The 21,048-nt window shown below is 36.8% G+C and overlaps 1 protein-coding gene across 1 annotated transcript in view; it reads right to left on the bottom strand.

Annotated features, from left to right (window-relative positions):
* Positions 1–21,048, bottom strand: part of HGF (hepatocyte growth factor (hepapoietin A; scatter factor)) — a gene marked incomplete at its 5' end in the record, with an annotated part of 44,663 nt that overhangs the window by 12,747 nt on the left and 10,868 nt on the right. Inside the window, 5 exons of the mRNA XM_009586863.1 lie at positions 1,055–1,157; positions 2,617–2,744; positions 4,741–4,915; positions 14,601–14,719; positions 19,471–19,591. Coding sequence (XP_009585158.1) covers positions 1,055–1,157; positions 2,617–2,744; positions 4,741–4,915; positions 14,601–14,719; positions 19,471–19,591 — 646 coding nt within the window. The remainder of the gene's footprint in view (positions 1–1,054; positions 1,158–2,616; positions 2,745–4,740; positions 4,916–14,600; positions 14,720–19,470; positions 19,592–21,048) is intronic.

Genomic DNA, 21,048 nt, shown 5'->3' with positions numbered 1-21,048 from the left:
GGAAAACCACATATAGTCCAGTTGGTAATTCCAGACAATGCCACTGAAGCCTGCCTTTTGCAATACAGCTTCCCCAAAGGCTGACTTACTGACTTACATGCCTTTGCCTGACTGAGCATCAAGTTTTTTTTGGAATCAGGGACAGCCAAATTCCAGAGGACAATGGCTAATATGTTGGGCACTATGACTGTGGTGATCATGAGCATTAACTCAAGAACAAGTACCAAAAGTAATATAGACATAATCACATCGACTTCAGAAACTAAAGGAAAACAAAGGCAAACTGTTTCCATCCGGGCCACTAATGTGTGTAATATCTCATACATAGCAAAATTTTTTATGAACCTCTGTCTTTGTGCGGTACCTGGAAGTCATTGTTCTTGTCACTCCTGAGATTTATTAATCTACTGTTCTGAACCAGCAGAGACAACACTGAAGATCCTGGCATGATTGAAAAAGTCTTGAAAACTCACAACTTCTTTTGTACTTACTGCTGATTCATTTTTACTTTAATAAATAAAGTAACTTGCCATTTCCGCTACTTGAATATGAAGCCAAAGTAAAGATAAACAACAGAAATTGCAAGTCGCTTTAATGGCATTTGATGTCAGTGTCATTAGATCATAGACTCCAGATTCAATTTCAGGCTGCAAGGGACCTTAGGTGGTTTCAAGTCCAACCTCCTGCTTGAAGCAGCATGAGCTATGAGAACAGATTGATGAGATAACCATTTCCTGCTTTATTCCTGCTATCCGCTCATAGAACAAAACTTGCAAGGACAAAGATGGGGTAAACCAGGCCAGTAAACTAAACACTAAGAAACATCCCAAAGCCTGCAATTAGTGGTTAGCCTGAACAAAGACATGTTGCGTAATATATTTAAACACCGAGAGAAAAAAAAAAGAAAAAAAAGAAGAAGAAAAAAAAAGATATTAAAGCTCCAAGGCATAAGGGGCTGTTTTAGAATCACTGCAGAAGAAAAAGAGATGCCATCTGGAGGCAGTGTTTACTTAGGACTCACTGAACCATCTCTTTCTGTTTTGTATGTACACACCTACGTAAGTCTTCAATATTCTTGTCCCATGTGGAGCAAGTTAGCCCAAATCTTGTCTTGGATAGATTCCCCATGTAACTCTTGCCATTGCCACGATAACAATCTGAATAAGAATGTTGAGACAAAAAGAAGTGGAGGGTGATTGTGCAACATTGAAAAGAAAACTCTTCCTTTCCATCAGTAATCCAAGTAATTAAACACAAGTGTTATATTTAACAAACACTATACAATATAAATCAGACAACTGTAGAAATCAGATCAGAAAGAAAATGGGAGAAAGTTTTCAAATTTAGATACATAAACTGCTTGAGACCTTCATTCTCAACACAGTAATATTTTAAATTTTGTCTTAGATAAACTGGGAACATTTCTTTCATAAATAGTTATTTCATGGTTAATTTAGAAGGGTCACACAGAATATTCTAAAAGTTGTCAGGAGCTGTTTTATACAAAACAAAGCAAAAATACCCCCTTAATCCTCCTTCCTCAAAAAACAGGCACTCTTAGCCTATTTGAAACAACTTACCTTTGTGTAGATTCTGGATACTGGCACTAGTATATAATTCTAGACTTAAGTTGTACTTTGGCAAAATCAAAAAATCAACATCACTTTAATTTTAATGTAATTCAAAAACTTGCCTGTTCACTCCAGCAGAAGTCATGTTTAATTCATAAGCTTTTATCACAAGCCTTTTTGAGACTTTTCAGGAGGATTGTTTAAAATGATCACTACTATGAAGACTTTTTGTATAAAGCATTTCCTTTCATATTCATCAGTATTTTTACTTTCTAATAATTGATACTTTACAAAAAATACAGAATGAAAGTCAAAGTTTAATCCTTTCTCTGACAGAACTCTTTCAAATTTAAAGAGAAAAAATGGCTAAAATTTAAAGATGGAGATCTTAATGCAGCCTGATGTAGGGTTGTAGGTCTGAGGCCTTAGCCTCAGTTTATGCTACGATTGACATCAGTTCTCAGGATGCAATAATATTCCTTAGAGTAACATCAAGACCCCATGGGAAAAACAACATTTGCCTTAAGACTTAGAGTGGACTTTACAGGCAGAGGTAACAGCTTGAAGCTAAGAGGGAAGTTCCAAGTGTTTTTTTCAGCTCAAGTCCTTTTAGACAAGGGGGTATACGGAAAAAATAAACTTTAAAAATTGCTTGTGGTGGCCCCATATGCAATTATAAAAAGACTGTGAATGAAGGAAATCATCTCAGCTCTGGAAAAAGGCCTTTCAAACTAAGAAAGGTGAGACAGTGGAGCAGATCTCCAGCTAATATAAAATGGCACGCAGATTCACCTTGTCTAAAAATCAGATCCTATAGCAAATCTTTGCTGCAGTTTTCCCTTCTGGAATCGAAACACGAACTGAGAAATGAATCTCATTTACACTATGATGAATCCCAAGTATGCAAATAAAGCCAAAGCAGAACTACACAGGTGTAATACAGATGTACTGAGACCAACTTCTCCAGTTTTCAAGCCTGCCTATCTGCCGTTTGGAACAGTACAGCATTCACTTAAAATCACATTATCACCCTTCCCTCTGTTACCTTGTTCATTTGATACATCGCACTTAGGAATCTGGGAGCAATAACCAATACGGATGTTTGGGTCAGTGGTAAAACACCAAGGTGATTCAGATCCATCTGGATTTCGGCAGTAGTTCTCTCTCAAATCCCTATAAAAATAAATATGTTAGCTCACAGCAGGGATAACCTAAAACCACTGATGCATTTTCTTGCTTTTTATTATGAATTAGCAATAATACAGGCTCCTTAAGTTCTGTAGGTTATTGATCAGTGTCAAGTGCAAGGAGATGAGGAGCCAGTAAGAACACAGTGTCCAGAAAAAAATAGTAATTGTAATAAGAATATGGTTATGGGAATTCATTTTCAGTGGACCTATGTTTTGACTGGATATAAGATTTCATTTGAAGATTAACAATATTTTCAATATAGCTTATTTTTATTCAGGATTCTCCATCAAAATTTGTGTGCAAGCTGACATTGACACCTGCAATCCATTACAAGTGCTTTGAAATACAAACATTACCAAAGTGCTTAAAATTCCCTGTGCTTTGAATGGTTCTGCTGAGTTTAGAGAAAGAGAGGCCTGTAGACTGTCAGTGATTCATTTAAGAAACTGAATCTTGGAATACAAAAAATTGTATGTGGAAATTCTATACAGCTGTTACCTTTAAAGTAAAAGTTAGTCACAAGGGAACATCTTTAAATGTCTCTCGCAGCTTGCATGAAATTGTCAAACCTCTTAAACATAAGTTTTATTTTCCCATCTCCTGGCAGTTGTTGCCATGTTCTGTGCATGTCCATATTTCACTGTATTTTTCCATCTGCAGCACTTACTGATAAAAGACTATGGAAGGAATGGGCCTAACACTGTAATTCTTACTCTTCTGAGTTTTGAACACTCATACCAGTGGTTCTATTGATTTTACTCAAGATATTGGCCTGAACAGCCACTAGACTCTCAAATATCACCTGAATAAGCAGTCCTTATATTATTAGCCCTTCTACACTGCTAGGAACATTGTCAAAACTGCATGAGGGCCTACTCTTGCAGCAGCGTTACATAGGTACAGCACAAATTGGTTTAAGTGGTGGTTTGTCTGAGAAAAACCTGTGGGATCAGGCTCAAGCACTAACTTCCAGATAAATTCAAGGTGGTCCTGAGACTGACCGAGGAGGCTCAGGATCAGTCCTATTTTCCATTACAATGATGGTTGTTACATTTTCAGTAGATGTGTAACAATGCACAGTATTTGATCAATAAAATAAACAATAGTAGTAAAGGGATTAAGACAACAAACTTAACTATTTTGCTCAAACAAGCTATTGTTAGAAAGATAATCCAGACTCAGACTGGAATCTTTTCTTTACCTTGAAAGATCCACACTATTAAATTCCAGCACAAGCCCAGACGGATATTTAGCCATCAATAAAGACATTTAGTACAAACCGGGCTTTGGGTCCATGCTGGTCAGCTAGGTTTCCTCTATGCTCAGTAAAAAAAGGACTGAAAAAAGAGCACGATTAAGGTAACTGCCTAATAAGTGGATTATTCACATCCTGGGACTTTATGAACTGTACAGAAAGGTTGGATGACCAGTGGTCCTTCAGGTAAAATCAGTCCTATTCATGCAAGTACATTAGTAATGAGACAGAAAAAGGATTAAAAAGATGGAAAATAAAAGAAGTGTTGTCAAATATTATAAATGTCAACTATTGCCAAGGAGATTACACTTAGGTAACAGTTAGGACATATTAAGTTAAAGTCAGTAACCAAACTGTGAACAAGTACTTGCCTCCATGAAAGAAAAACAATAGTAAGGTACCAGCACTATCGGGATTCAGATCCCAGTCTGGAAAACATCCATATGCTTCACAATAAATTAAATTGGTGAATACATGCTTGAAGAAAAAGTTCATAAAAAACCCTACAGTTTCACACAAGTTCGTCTAGAACTAATATTTTGAGACCTGAAGAACTGATTTTCCCATGTTCATGTGGTTTTCAGCATCAGCAAGTAGAGTGAATACATCAGGTCGCAGAGCAGGGACAGGGATGCTATGGTCTACTTTGGTGGCATGAGTTTCTAAATATTTGAAAACTAAGCTCTTTTCCCACTGCAGTAATACCCACATGTCTCTACTCACTTGCACTTGAAGTTCTCGGGAGTGATGTTGTGCTGGTGAGGAAACTGGGAGTCCCACCGCTGGCACTGGATTCCACTCCATATGGTGTTGACTGTGCCACGGTAACCCTCACCCTGTCCCTGAATGCACGTTGAGGTCTCAGCTGCTGCCTCCGTGCTGTTCACAATGCTTTCATCTGTGGACCCAGAGAAGAAGTGCTGTTTCATTTTCTTAAGACTAAGTCTGGCTCAGGATGTCAGGTTTAAACTTTACAGTGCAGTTCAAATCGTGGTAAATGGAGTTCTTTAGTGAAATTGCCAATCTGATGTCTTTTACAGAATAATTTTCTCCTCTTCACATTCACAATATCCATGAAATCAAAATAGGTGTTAGACCATATGCTAGTTTACCCACTTGCAGGCAAAGATTCTGCAACATTTAAGAGCTTTTGTTTAGTGAGACACCTAGCCTATGCTATATCATTGAAGGTCAGGAGATATTCTTGGTTACTCTCTGCAGTTCAGCAAATTTTTTCTCATTGGCTTAGCTTTACAAAACCGAGTGACCACCCATGTGCACACTGTTAAACATGTTAATACATGTTTGCAGGATTAAAACCCAATTGGTTTTCTGCAAAGACTTCCCAGAATAGGGAAAAAGGTGCAGATAAAAAAAAAAAAGGAGATAAATCCTGTTATAAAGTAATGTGTTAAATCCTCCTTGAAGTTTCTCTTTTTATGCCTCATATAGTTAGAGGGGAAAAAAAAAAAAAAGCCCAGCTTTTGGAAATCAAAGATCAGTATTCTCTACAGACAGACAAATGTTTTAAAGACTAACAAATTCATCAGACTCAAGATCTTTCACAGATGTTGATATACTCTGCATTCACCCTGGTGTGGGCTGTCTTGAACTAAATTCAGAAAAACAGTGGTTTTTGAAATGACTCATTCACATAACTTGAAAGTCTCTTTTTATTTCTTATGCAATTTTCATAATGGCAAATTAATGGCACAGATATTGCATCAGATATATACAAAGTAGTACAAAACTAAAAACACTGCAGTAAGAGCAACACTTCTACAATGTCCCAAAAAGCTCCCAACATAATATTTTTGTAAGTAACTGCCCATCTGTTGGTAATTGTTATTGTTCACAAGACTAATTTTATTAATTACCTTAAAACTATTAGTTGCCAGCAATAAGTATGTTAATAAAGTTTTAAAATTAGCTTTCTTCAAATGGTCCAGTGATTAGAGCAACATTTGTGTGTTACTCATAATATAGTTCATTCCTGGTAACTTGAGCCAGTTCTATGAACTTGCAGAGAATATGGATCTTAAGGAAACCAAATGTCATAACAGATGGGTTTGGCTGATTTGCTGTCTAATCTTCTATGTTAAAGATCACTTCCCTGTCAGATAACATCAAGTTTTGCAGTTGAATTATACATTTCTCTGTGCTGGAGAAAATTTCCCTTTTTTCCCTTCATCTGGTTGATGTTTTTACATCAGTGTTTCATGGTCACATTAATTTCCTGTCCTTCCTTCCCAAGGCACATTGTCTGCAAAAGTTGTCCTGTTTCAATGGGATTGTGAATTCCAAGCTCATTCTAAAGTCAGAAGGACATACTGCAAGTATCATAAACAGGCTTCTGCAAGCTGACAAATGCACCCTTTCTAGAGGATTCATCAACAGCTTTGCAGCTACTAACTATATTTTTAATCATTATTACTCACATTTTAAATAATTGGACAACAAAATGACAAATTCATACATCTAATAGAAATACATAGCTGCATACTTCAGTTTTCCATCATAGCTAATGAATGAAAACAAATTGGAATTATATTCTAAAATAGCTCCTAAGCTGATTAGACTGAACATTGCTGTGCCACATTCAAATACATATTAGTCTTTTTTTAAAAACAAAAAGTAATGTTTTTATTAAAAATGATAGAAATGTGCTGTATAATTTGGAAAAAAAAAAGGTACCACCATGATAAATTTCAGCATACATATGGCATCCTGGCTGCATAATATTTCCTAAGTAAATTAATAAATTACAACTATATAACTCTAGCAAAAAATCTTCTTAAATAATAGTAATAATGCATAAAAATTCAAACTGATACAAGCTATTACAAAGACGTTATTTATACACGAGAAGTTACTATTTCAACTGTAGTGAACTGTATAGTACATCTACTCTGTACTCAGTCATACTAGGGAAAAAGTAATTAGATTGGCATTTATGTATCATTGTGGGGGGTCTTTCTTTAAATCACATGCCTGAAATGAAATAACTGATGCATCAATTGATTTAAGCAAGGCCGTAGAGTCATTTATATAGAGAGTATTCCTTCTTATACATCTACAGATACACAGGTCATCACTAAACCTTACACTGTGTGTCTAGACAGTGACCTCTATCTGTAGATCAGATTTTACAACAATTTTTGTGTGTCAAAATATCCTGTTTAAAGGAACAGACAAACTTAACTTTCACGTTGTCATGAATACTTGCACAGCCAAGCCACTACTGGAAAGACTTACATTATAATGGCTAAGAGATAAATTATTTCAAAATCTGCAAAGTATGATGGATTATCTGCTACTACTATTTTGTGGCAGCTGTCAGTAAGAATTCTAGTGATGGAAAGGATCACTAAAATATTTTTATTTTGATTAATAAAGCAATTTTATCTACAAAAGGTCCACAGAACTCTCCCCAAACTCTTCTTGCTATACCACCTGCATTTCCTACAAATATCTAATTTTCAAACATGAAAAATGAAACTCCAAAATATTTCTGAAATTTAATTCTGAAATTCTGAGGGCTTGTGCCCTCAGAAACAACCTCTCCCATTCTGGCTCTTGACTCTCAGAGGAAGCTCAAAAATTATCAAAAAAGGCTCAGAAATCCTTCATCCAGTTGGTGATTTCCACAAACAGGCATGCTGGGAACAGTCTCCCTGTTCACGTTAATGGAAGTGGGGCTGGCACTCACCAGGCATTACAGAAGTGCTCTGCAGACTGTAAGGCAGTTGCCAAACTTTAAGAAGTGCCCAGGTTGTCCAAGCCTACAACTTAAACAGTCATCTCCATTCAGTACTGGTCTTGTTCTTGAGACTAATTACTCATCACCCACATAGCCAATTATCTAAAGTTTAATAACTCCAAGCACGAACATTAGGTGTGCAGAGCACTGCTGAAAGAGTCCTGAGACCACACTCACCAGTTCTCTTACAAGGTGGAAACAAGATCAAACTAAAAATCAGCAAAGCTAAATTCCCATCCTTATCCTAGCAATTCCTTTAAATTATAAATTAAGACCTGCAACTCCAAGGGCTTGTTCCAATGAAAGAGACATTATGAATTAAGTTAGAAGATGAAGATGAATTTAAGTTCAATAAGCAATCCTTACTATGCAGGCAGGTACTTTAATTTCATATTAGAAATACCCTTTTTTTTTTGTTCCAGTTCAGCTTTTATAGTTCTGAACTGAGATTAAAAGTACTGTTAAAGGAAGATAACAGAAAAGATCATCTTATAAAAGACTAATATTTATGATTTATTAGTTAAATGTCACTTCTTATTCCTCTATTAAACTTCATTCTGAACAGAAGAATTTGGTAATTGCCTAGCAGCATTTTGCTACTTTTTTGAACTTTGTTATAATTTTTTTTTTTTTCTTGTATTCTGGATGACTCAAATTAACCATGTAATTCAGACAGCTACTTGAGGATTTCTTGTTTGTAGTATTTCCACCTTCACCTGTTCACTCTGAAGTCCCCAAGCAAAGTGCAATAATGCAAAGGTTTCCTTTTTGCCATAAAACCCTCCCTATTTTGCTACTTCAAAATACATAACTTTATTAATAAGGGTCAGCTCATGCATTCATAGATGCTTAAGTAAAGAGATGAAACATTATCCAGAGCTTCATGTGTAAAGCCACAGATAGTCTTCTCAGTTCTGGTTCTCACAGTAATGCCAGCATGAGGGAATCAGCAGGGGCCTTGAGTCATTCTACAGCTGAAGTAACCAGTTGGAGTACTATTTCTGTCTTTAATCCCAATGACCCAGAAGAAAATCCTGCACAAATTTTAGGCCAATGGTGAAACTCCTACAGACTTAAAAGAAGGTAGGGATTTTGCTGGAGTATTGATGTTCTTTCATGGTAATACTATCTATGTATTTTTGGAAAAAGCAGGGTCCTAAATTACTTCATCAGGAAAATTCCTACTTTTGCTTATATTGTTGCAATGTCTTTCCTAGTGTGTCAGTCAACAAAAAGAAGATATGCCCTAACAAAAGATTTTAAAAAGTAGATTTTAAAAGATAAGAGGTGCCTAACCCAGTAAAGTGTTCTAAACACAGCAAAGTCCTCATTAAACATGATCCATGCAATTCTGAAAATGTCAGTAAGAAACCTGAGTGACGTTATGGGGAAAAGCTGCTCATGCTCAATTACACCACCTCCAGGCATCCCTACCTCAAGCAATACGATCTACAGTTCTGGGAAGTATGATAGTGGTAGTTCTTTTCTTTCTATGTGTTTCCTTCAACGTACTATCTCACAGTACATGAAATGGAAAAACAACCCCACTGATTTCTAGTGTTTTGGGGTTTTTTTGCTAAAAACATATGCGAAAGTGAAGAAATAAATTAGACCCAAGCTCAAGAATCACAGTACTGAAGAAGTCATTGTCACCTAAAACCTGCACACCTACAGTTCATTTGTCCTTGAGCACAGAGAGATCTTTCTGGGTTGTTCCAGTATCTACAGCTAGGCTTTAAATCCAAAAATTTTTTAGTTTAAATCCATTAAAAAAAAAAATCTGGATCTCTGCCGGTTCAGAGCTCTTAAACATCACTTTCAAAACTATTAACAGAAATGATGAAAAGGTTCTGAGAAGGATCCTTTCTGAGGAAATGTAGATTAAGCCGTTGCACACACAGTGAATCCTGGACCTCTGCTATGCCTCCATGTGAAGCGAGATGGAAGGTGACACTATCAACTACTAAATATCAGTCTCTTTTCACTGCCTCCTTTCTATAAACATCTTTATCTTACATAAATATTAAGCTTAAACTGAGTGGCGCTTTTATTTGTTTACATACTACGATTCAACAAAAAACTCCTTAATCAGAACTTCACATTCAAATGGGCAGTTGAAATCTCTGCTTCTAAAGAACAAGTAATCTAATATTGGTGATTCTTTGCCTTCCCAAAAGTTGTAGGCACACTGCAATGGTTCATTTTACACCTAGATTCTCAATTTAGTTTTTTCATTCTCATCTCTTTCTCATCAAATCCAGATCCCTATTGAATTCTCTCAGGGCTTTTCGGGCTCCAGTCACCCCTTCCTATTGCCTATGTGTAGACAGCAAAGGCTAAATCCATGGTAAAATCAGCTGGGTTGGTTGGAAATCAGGAAGGCAGCAATCAAACACTGTCCTTACCGTAATGATTCCATATAGCTCTGCAGCTCTCGAATGACTGACATATGTACCTTTGTTTCAGGGCCTCAACATCTCTCTCATAGCCCTGTAGCTCATCCACAGAAGTGCAGCTATACTTTTTTCTTTTTTTTAAAAGCAGTATTAGCTCCCCACTCCTGCCTTCCCTGTAGTCCATGTCCTCATTCATGCTGAAGTAACAGTCATTTTCTTTTTTCATATTTGCTGTCACTGCTTCCATTGCTTCATTTCATCCTACACTTCTTTATTGCTGTTATAGTTGTCCTTTTATCCTCTCTTCTAACTAAAAATTGTCTCAAGCCAAAACCACAGACACATATGTGAGCAACTTCAAACCAATCCTGGGGTCCCTGAAGTCTTAATCCAGATCCAATTTTTGCAGCTTGAGCCATCTCTAATCCCTAATTGCTCCTGTCATCTCTTTCTCACAGCCCTGGCTGTAAGCCACAATGTTTTATGCTGCCTTCTGTGCTTGGAAATAAAGTTACAATGCCCTCCTGTCTCTTCAGTCTTAAAAACATATTTATTTTCTGAATGCTTCCTTCCACTGACTTTTTTGCCGAAAATTTTGTATATGAGCTGTTGTCAGCATTTTGGCTGTAGAGCATACTAGCACTCATGACATGTAGCAAAAGCCACAAGCAGCATGCTGCCTTGTGGTCACTCCCCCAAAGAGAGGACACCTACGTTTTTGTATATGGTCCAAGGACTTGGATTTGCAAAGCATTTTTTCTAATTAGTATTTCTTGTAAAATATATAAACAGTCCTCAGCATAGGAATTAAAAACCTGTGTGAGAATCCAAACCACAAAGCTATAAAGACATATAACTCATGATGTTCTCTTTTTAGTGTACTGAGATTGCACACAGCCACAGCTTCAGAAAACTAAGCAGCCACTGAAACCCAGAATGGCTTAGTGTTTTGGGCTCCCTGCTAGGAGGTGGGAAAACAGTTTTTCTATGTGTCTCAAGAAAGACAGAAAACTGAAAACAGGGCTTCAATATTTTGTATTGGTATTCTGGTCACCGAGCTGGTGATAGAACAGTAGTATCAGCAATAAATTCCCTCTCTGGGTTATAAAGGAGAGCACTGAGCAGCATCACAACTTATGTAGAGGGCAATGCAATATGCCTGTGCTAAACATCCTTTGAAAATATCTGCTGGATTAAGCACTTTCAAGATCATTATTTTGTATTCTTCCTCATATAGATTGCTTCAGTAATTTCCAAAGATTTTCTGCAGTGAAAATACAGTTTTGCATGTGAAATTTCCACTGATCTTAATATACTTTCTAACTGAAGATGAAAGAAAGAATTTCTAGTTAATTCAGTCAAGTTTTGCCTAGAAATGAGACAAAAGGCTTTCATCACAACATTAAAATAATTACATTGTGGGGTTTTTTTTTTTTTTAATTTCATATCGACAATTACCTTTTCTGCAGGACTCTAATTGTGACTTGGTAGACAAAGGCGATGTTACAGTAGTTTGCAGGAGATCTCCCACCCAACTATTTTATAAAGCTTAGGCCAGACTGTAGATACTGAAAGTTGCATGCACTGTAAGCTTACGTGACCAACAAAGCCAGATGTGAATCCTCAGAACACTGACACATTAGCTCAGGAAATGCCAAAGGATAAAGGTTTATAAAAGTTGCATTTGTGAAACAGTCAGCTGTAACTTAGGAATATTCTTTTTTTCGTAATAAAAACACTTCTACCCGGGGAAACGAAAAGATCTAGTATACTACATATGACTCATATACTATCTAATAATTAGAGAAATGTAGGAAGCACAGTTTAGTTTAAAAAAAAAAAAAAGACAAACGAAAAAACCCAAAAAACTACAAAAAAAAAATCCAAAATAACAATCCCTAACTTTTAGAATTAACTGAAAAATTGGAAAGACGATTCAGTTATAGAGCTAAGCAAGACTCTGTTCACAATGGGGAAAGACTGAACTTTCCCCATTACCAAAGATTATCAATTACTGTAGGTGCAATTACATGAATTGGTACTGTAGTTTACAGGCAAGACTTTCAACATGGGTGTGACTTAATGGATGCCTGACACAAAACAAGCAGTAGTCCTGTTAAGTTTCTCCTGTCTCTGGAGAACCTGATTACACACATTGCCCAAATTAGCAAATTAACCTCACTTTTTTACAGTGGAATAATTTTGCTAATTTTAACTACCTTATCCTGGATTTACAATGACATACGATAGTGCAGAGTAAGTTCAATTACACTGCATCAGGAAGTACATTAAGAGTATTCTTACTCAACATTTGGATTTCAAACAATTGACTAATTGATAAGAAGTAACTTACACTGGCCTAAGACAAGAACAAGCAAGGAGAGAAAATTCTGAACTATTGGTGGTGGAAGCAGAAAACACAGCATAATTTGGTTTGGTAAGAATTCCAAGTGAAGATGGAGAATCCCATGCCTCCCCCTTTAGGTAGCAACTGCTCACACATAAATGTTCATGCCAGAGCCATTCCCTCTTCTCTCCCCTCCCCACCACCACCCCAGTATTTATATATATGTTAACATTATAGGAATTATGGAATTACATTATGGAAACACACTTCTTGTAAGATCCACTACTGTTTCTATTTTATCTGGATTTTAGATACCCCAGCAATGGTTTATCTTGGTTTATACAACAACAACAACAACAAAATACAGAGAACCCTGAAAATTAAACAGTCATTAAAAATCACTCCTTTTATGTTTATTATTATTTTTCTTTTTTTTTCCTCTTTTTTGAATTCTCACGTAAATCCAGTTTCAGGTGAGCTTTATTGTGCTTTTTAATAGAACCTATTCTCTTATTCTACCCTCTTCCCAAGAGAACCAAATGAATTTTACAGTGACATAAGCCTATTGAAGTGACACTTAGAGCTAGATGAAAAGCAGAGTGTCTGGTTTCGAGGATTATTTTTTTTTAACACTTAATTTTGGTCAAAACTGAAGCAGGACAACAAAGGAAACTGTAGTTTCCAAAACTGCAGATCTAAGAGAAACTGACTTTCTCATGAGCTAACATGACATTGAGTTTCACTGAGCAGTTTTAGAGGCTTCCCTTTGCCTCTACTTCACGGAAAATCCAAAAATACTGTTTTCCCTCTTCTGCCTGTATTCCTGGGGGCTCTGCCACAGGGCTGGGGCACGTGAAGCTGACAGGCTTCTACAGTATGGATTCAGTTAAAGTCATGCCTTGTTTTCAGAAATTGCCTTTATTCCCACCATGTTATAAGCAAAGCATTTTGAGTAAAAAATCTGCCTAGGTATTACGAGACTGCCTTTAATATCATGCTTGTACATTGATTATTTCACATGTTGTCAGTTCACTAAGGGCAAAAAATTGGATCCCAAATCTGGCAATGAGAAGTATGGGAGATAAGAGAGGAGACTATCACCTGCAGATCCCACAAGCTGTGAATGAGGCAAGGAATTTCAGGGATGCAAATCTCGGTTTCCTGATTAAAGCATGTCCCAACAAAACTTAATTCTACCATCTCTCTCAGCCCCCATTTCCATGAAGGTCTAGAAAAATTACTTTATCCAAGTTTTCAAGGGAGGTCCAATAGTTTTACCTTCCTCATTTTCCCTATAATGCTCATTTAAGACATCTAATTATCAGTAGAACAGGGCTGTCAGAGCTACCACCAAAGTTAGGAGGATCTGGGCTTTGAAGATAGAACACGCCTCAGAATGCTCTAAAAATTCTGAACGAAAGCATCTCAAAGTGGGCATCCAATATTTGTATACCTTAACATTACTCTGATTCAGTTCATCATGTGTAAAGTGAGGATTACAAAAGCCACCATCTTGTAGTTGACGGATGAAAAGAAATTAATAGCCTGTGGAGTGCTTTGATACTGGAGTGCTGAATATCCCAGAGAAACCCATGAGGAAATTAATAATTCTGTCTTCACCACAAGGCTGAATAGTGTGAAGGAACCGAGGTCTAGAACCATACAATGGGCAAGAGGAAAACAAAGCAACGAACAGTTGTTGGCAGAGAGAGCACTGGGTAGGGAAGGTGTGCGTGCACCTACTCCCAAACTGTAATGCAGATGCCCAGCATGGCCAAACTAATACTGTATGTGAGATCTTCATGATGATATTGCCTCACTTTTTTATTTATTGATTTTCCTACATTTCAATGCAATTTCCTGTATGTAAGATATACACGTATTCCAGTGTTAAGTAACACACAACTCTTCATTTCCTGTCCAGATTAAATATGTCTTTATAGGAGATCCTCTTTGAAAGCTATGTTTTAAAAGTCAGTGAAGTGCAATGAATGAACTAGCTGTGGTCCTATATTGCTTGAACTATCTGCGTCCAGATTTTGGAAAGGAAAAGGAAGTAATAAATTTTGCTTGAACTCACCACACGTTTTAATTGCACAGAACTCCCAGGGGGTGTTAGGGTCAAGAGTGTAGCACCATGGTTTCAGCTTGCCATCAGGATTGCGGCAGTAATTATCATCAAAGCCCTTGTCAGGATATCTGCAAACCACAACAAGGAACGTGTCAGGGAAGTCTTCCTGGCAACACTGCACAGGCTTGTACAAGGTACTTAAAGGACAGTCTTCAGCAGAGGCAAACAAGAACCAGTTACCATTAACCTTGGGTCTGATCTTGTGAGATGGATGCAAATACTCTTTTAACACTATTAAAAAGTTAATAACATAAAATCTCTTTCCAAATATGCAGCAGAATCAGACCTCCACTGAGGGGATTCCCTGCTGTGCTAATGCTCAGGATACCGGATGGGGTAACTCTGCTAATTGCTAAACTCTTGCTCTTGTGCCTGTCAACTGATGACCAGACTCTAAAGCCACTCGTTTTTTTAAAACAGCCCAATTAAGTGTGGATTATATAAACACTGCGGGGCATGCCGGACTCATTAAGAAAACAGGTTCTTCAGTGCAACAGCCCTGGGTTCAAACTGGAAGCTATTTTGAATAACTATGTTACTAATGATAGCTCCATTTTTGTAAGAGAGCTCATTCTAGGTCATGCCCTCATTTCAAGCACTGGGGGAAAAAAAGAAGAAAAATAAGGAATTAACTTCCACCTCACTTTATCTCATTAAGATTTGAAATGATTGTGCCATTTAATTGTTACCACGTTCCTACTGCCATCATTGAATGATCAGGCAGATATTCAACTTAAGGAGGTTCTTTTTGTATAAATGTGCTATATTAACATCTATAAACTTAAAGAGGAGAAGACAAACACATACTTTTTTCCCTCCAGTGAATACAAATTGTCTTGGTTTTCCAGTTTTATTGAAACATGTTTGTAAAAGAAACAAAAAGTAGATTTGCCCCTGAGGGAAACATGAAAAGTATGTAAGAGAACAATGAAGTTAACTACCTGGGAACCTGAACCCATTTACAAGTGCAAGCAGATGTGTTTCGCACAAGCAGAGGAAAATATGATTTACAAGCTTGTGTTTTTGCTGGGATGCTTTTTCTGTCAGACAATAATCCTAATTTTGATTCATGAATTTGCAACTTGATCTCCCATTCCTTGGGAAAAATCAGGTTCTTTCATCTACACAAGGGACAGGGACAGGATTTAAGTAGAATTAAAACAAACAAACACACAAACAAAGCCACCAAAAACACCAAGGAGAAACCTCACAAAACTGAGAATTCAAGGGCAGTCAAGGATGTGGTAGTTTCAGATCTAGCAGCAGTACCCTGTTTTCTGATAGGTAGAAGACAAACTGTAAAGGAACAAATTGCGTCCAAGGATTTCACAAGGAAAAGTTAATGGGCTAATAATACAGCAGAAAATGGGATAGCTTTGGCCACCCAGTAGGTGCAGTGATGAGTTTTGATGTTGGCAGCACATGCTCTATGTCATGTAGCAATGGAGAGTCCATCGCACTACCCAGGAACCAAGGTAACAATGGCAAAGTATCTGCAGTTATAGCTCCCAAAACCCATTCAAAACAACTGGGGATGTAAAGACTCCATCTCTAGAAGGCAAGTGTCTTTCATAGCACTGAATGCTCTGTCCTTCCTAACATTATATGATATGTTCCCACAGTATGTCAAAAATATGTTATTTACTAACTAAAACTTAAGTAGAGATGTAACAATTCTTCCAGGATCAAGCTTTGAGTGTCTTTGTGGGATAGAGTAGTGTCTGTGAACTGTATCTTTCCACCTACTGTATCTATGTGCCTTTTTCTAGAGCAACAGCCTTGCTAGTCACTGGTTCTTCCCACAATATTCAGGCATGCTTCTGCCTTCCTTCATATCCAGCAAGCAACAGTTCCTCAGTTCCTATAGAAAAGGCCAACTAACCTTTAGGACACAAATATTAGGCATGAGATAAACAGCAGGGCTTCAAACTGTTCCACACAATTCAATAGTGAGACTGTGGAGGATTCCCTGAAAGTTCGTCTCTTTGCTCTGCACGCTCCTCCTTCCCTAATACGCTTGGGCACAGACCTCTTGCTTAGACCCAACAAAGAGCCTGAGATTTCCAAGATCTCTCAGAACCCTAAAAAATTCTTTTTTTTTCCCCTTGAAACAGCAGTAGCTGTACTTCACTGCTGAAACTGAAATGAAGAATTAAGATACACATCTGATGTCAAAATCAAGACTTTTTCTCAGTTTCTAGAGCGGGAAAAAAAGAGTGTTAGACGAAGAGAGAACATTTATTCTCTTTAAAGAGACAGATGCTGATCTCTAGCTCTGCTGGAACTAAACGGAAACTTAGTGTCTAAAACTCTTCACTAATATTTCTTTTCCCCTTCTTTTTGTTTTAAAAGGCATGTAGACTGGAAACTTGATTTTGTATAAAGTAAATTTTCATACAAGAGATAGAAACTAGAGTATTTTAATATAAGGATATCTGCAGTTATTTAAATCTCATACTGCACTTCAAACCTACTTTCCTCCATGCAATAAGTACCTATTTTCACAGCATATTTGATTTTGAGCAGAAAATATGAGCAAAAGAGGAGAAAACTGTTGCTTCTTTATGCTGCTCTATGCCTATCTATGTCATTATCCTGAAAGGTCTTCCTTCCATACTGAGGCATAATCCTGCCCATGAGGAGTATAGGAGAGAACTGGAGCTTCAGAATACAATTCTGCATCCACTTATAGCTAAAAATGGGTCATGCAGGAGCTGTTTGGGGGTTTTTCTGCTGCTAGCTTCAATCACATCTAAGTAAACAGGTATTATCAATTCTCTTCGGTAACTGACCCCTGAAGGTAATAAATGTGGAACAATTCATTGAGGTGACAAAAAGGAAAAGTGAGATGTATTCACCCTGAGCTGAAAACATTGTCCAACAGCAGGTAAACTGGAGCATTTGAAAAGATTACTAGTTTTACGTCTCTTTCTTTGTCACTGCAACTGATGAATCCATAAATGAAAATAAGTTTAAATCTGTCCAGCTAGTCCTTCCTGGTTTCCAGGTTATTCACCTTACCCCTAGATGACACAGTATAAGCCTCTCTAGAGACTGCTGTATTTTAATGGATCATTTGCTCCAGACCTCCTCTCTTACTTTCAACTTAAATAACTATTAAATAAACCAAACAAACCAAAGCTCACAACATTTTTAAAAGCTAGTATAATCAAAGTATAATTGTCACTACCTTTACTGACCATTCCATGAAGTTAATTAACATCAGTGTATTAAAAATGCACTGAACCCCAGTTACTCTTCTGAAAGCACCTACAGATCAGTTTAATCTGGATGGGTCATTTTTTGATAAAAAAGCATTTTTATTAGTCTGAAAACTCTCAGGAAGATATTTTCTGAAGGAAATCTTTCAAGAAGGAAGGCAATCGTTCCTGCAGTTAGTCTGAAAAGTCATTTTGCAAACAATCCAAAATTAACGGAAAAAAGAAGTTTCCTCCTGACAGTAAAATTATTATTGTTTGTACCCAGAAGTTCTATAAATGTTTCACTCCCAAGGAACAAAATTACTTCTGTGACTTATTCTAGAATACACAGCAAGTGCGTAGCAAAACTCAGAAACAGATTATCTTTAGTCCCAGTCTGCTAATACAAAATATTTGTTGTAGCAGAACTATGGGAGAGCCTGCTATTATTCGTGAAGCAGATCATCTGAGCCAAGAGGAAGAAGGTTATATCACATAAACTCCAAAACTGCAGATCCTTACTGTTTTGCTGAATAATCAGGCTTTCTAAAATCTACAAGTACCCATATTTCTGAGTATAAAAATGATGCTTTATTTAGTGGAACACTTCAACATATATAAAGATACTTTCAGTGGAAGGTCTCAATCATTCTGAGTTTGTTGATTCTTGCAGTCTTCCTCTGGCAGTTTAAGTTTATTCAATCCACTTTATAAATGGAGTTAATCCAAAATCCAGAGTAAAACTAAAATGAAACTTTAGCCCAGTTTAAGAGAAACACAAAGACCCTCCTGTGTGGCCTAAACCCCACACAAAATCCTTCCAAAAGGGTGTATTTTAGATGACCCTTTGCGGTCGGGTGAATTTTACCCTCTAGGACAAACCCTAATGGGGATGCAATTTGTCTTGCTGTTTCTGACTCATCTTTTGGCATTATGTATCTATGCCTAAATAAAAAAAAAAAAAAAAAAAAAAAAAATCTAAAATAGAAATCCATGTGCATAAAATGCTAGACGGAACGATGAACTCCTTTCCCAGGCTAAAAAAACACATGTAGTGAGCAAAAATTTTGGTCAAACAAATTGGATGCTTAAGCCTGATTACAACAGAAGGCCATCTACAGCTTTAAAGCTGTTCAATATTATAAAAAAGGAGCATACTCTGACTTGACAATGTTGCAAGATTATATTCACTAATTGTGTTAAGAACTCTAACAAAAAATTATGGCTTTTAATCATTGTTTACTTTGTGATTAAGGTATTTTAAGCTGACTGAAGCTGCATAACAACATATACAGAAATATTCAGAGGTTAATCTTTTGCTGTCAGTGAAACTAAGGAGGAAATTCTGATCAATTAATGCAGCACACGTACATCACTGCACTACATAGCCATGGGATGTAGCCACAACTGCACAAAATAGCCTCTAGTCCCCATCCTGCATCTCCATTGTGACTGTAGCCAGCCTGCACACACCATGGGCCAGAAGCCCAAGCAACTAAAACTGGTGAATTCCATAAATTTCAGTTCAGCTAATGCTGATTTTGCCCAACTGGTTCCAGAACATGTGTAATTTTCAAATTATAACCACATGGATTTGCTTGGGGGGGAGGAGAGATCACCTCTCTGGACGAAATTTGTGCTTATGTGGTCTCTGAAGATCCCAGCGCTGACACTCCTTGCCCGACTCGGTGTGATCCATTGGCCCTCTGTAACTCTCTCCATTGCAGGTCATGCATTCAACTAGGAAAAAAAATAGGTTACTAGTCATTTATCATGCCAATGACTTGTAGCACAAAAAAAAAAAAAAAAAAAAATTAAAAGAATTAAATCATATCCCTGCTGTTATAAATTGAAACCAACCTAAAGAGGTATAAAAAAGCGATATCTTTTAGTTAGGTTGGTATGGGAAATGTCCTTTGGAATAGAATTGCATCTTTTTCTTAGATCTAATCCAGATGCTTAAATTTGGTATCACTTTATAGGACACTTAGGGTTTCAAGGCAGGTAGGTGTGAGCTGTAAGAGGCATTCGTGTTCCTAGCAGATTTTTAACCTTACTTATGGTTAGTAACAGAGAGAGACACATATCTAAGGAAGGAGTATTTTTTGGAGGTGATATTTTAAAATCAAGTAACATTCATTATTCTAAATCGCTCTAAGTCATAGTATGATTACTTCACAAGTTTAAGTAGAGAATAATGGCTAAATCACAATTTCAATGCAGTACAGTCTGTCCCTTTAAATTCACAGAACTTTCTGCTACATATGATGCTGTTTCTTTTCGATACTAATTCTTTTTGGCAGCTTAAACTATGATACATTTTCAACCCTGGTTTGGGAAAGTGGCGGGTGGAGGGAGAGTGGGCAAAAGCTACCAAAGGGATTTGAAATCACTGTTGAACAAAATATGCTTTATAATTTAGAATGAGAAGTCTTAAAATATAAAATAAATTCACCATAATTAACTATAGACACATTTCTCAAGTGCCCCCTGATTAGAGTAATTATAATAACCAAGGATCACTTTAGTAAATACTAATTTATGCAATTACAGATCTCACTCTTCAGTCAAAACATCTGCTACCAAAGTCTTCATCCTGCAGTGAGCTCCAGGTCTTATCCCATTTGAAGCTCACTTAAATTGATCTTTAAATGTTAGCTTTTAACAGATTTTCAAGCTCCTTGTAAATCATTCTCTTCCTTCTTCTCTTCCTCCTTCCCTCCCTCTCCCTTTTCCTCCCCCACTACTGCATAGCTATTGCACATGACACATTAACAGGAAAATTAAAGTCATCCTATCTTGAGAATTTAAATGGGTTGATTGACTGGAACTGAATTGGCTGATTAGCAAGATATAAGAGCTTAATTTGGAGGTTAAAAGAACTGAAAAGTCAACAAATGAAATGGTGCACATGAAGTGTCTTTCGCATTCTGTGACTTGAAAGTTGAATGGGACTGGATTTATAAAAAGTTTTACTTATTTACAGTATTCATTTGAAAAACAAAATGCTTAGATTGAGCCTTTGTCTGGTAATTCAGTATCTCTATTTTCATCAAAAAGAAGAAGAAAAGTTGATTTTATCAATGGATGGCACTAGATGATTTTATCACATAGTAATAACTAAAATTGTTAATGGATTCACTATGGACTAGACAAGTGAAAAAAGGGTCACATTTGTGTTATCAGCACAACTTCAT

The sequence above is a fragment of the Fulmarus glacialis genome, unplaced genomic scaffold, assembly GCF_000690835.1.
Source record: "Fulmarus glacialis isolate BGI_N327 unplaced genomic scaffold, ASM69083v1 scaffold2081, whole genome shotgun sequence".
Taxonomy (NCBI): Eukaryota; Metazoa; Chordata; class Aves; order Procellariiformes; family Procellariidae; genus Fulmarus; species Fulmarus glacialis.
The sequence above is the reverse complement of the archived record's forward strand: the minus strand, read 5'-3'. Positions and strand labels throughout refer to the sequence as shown.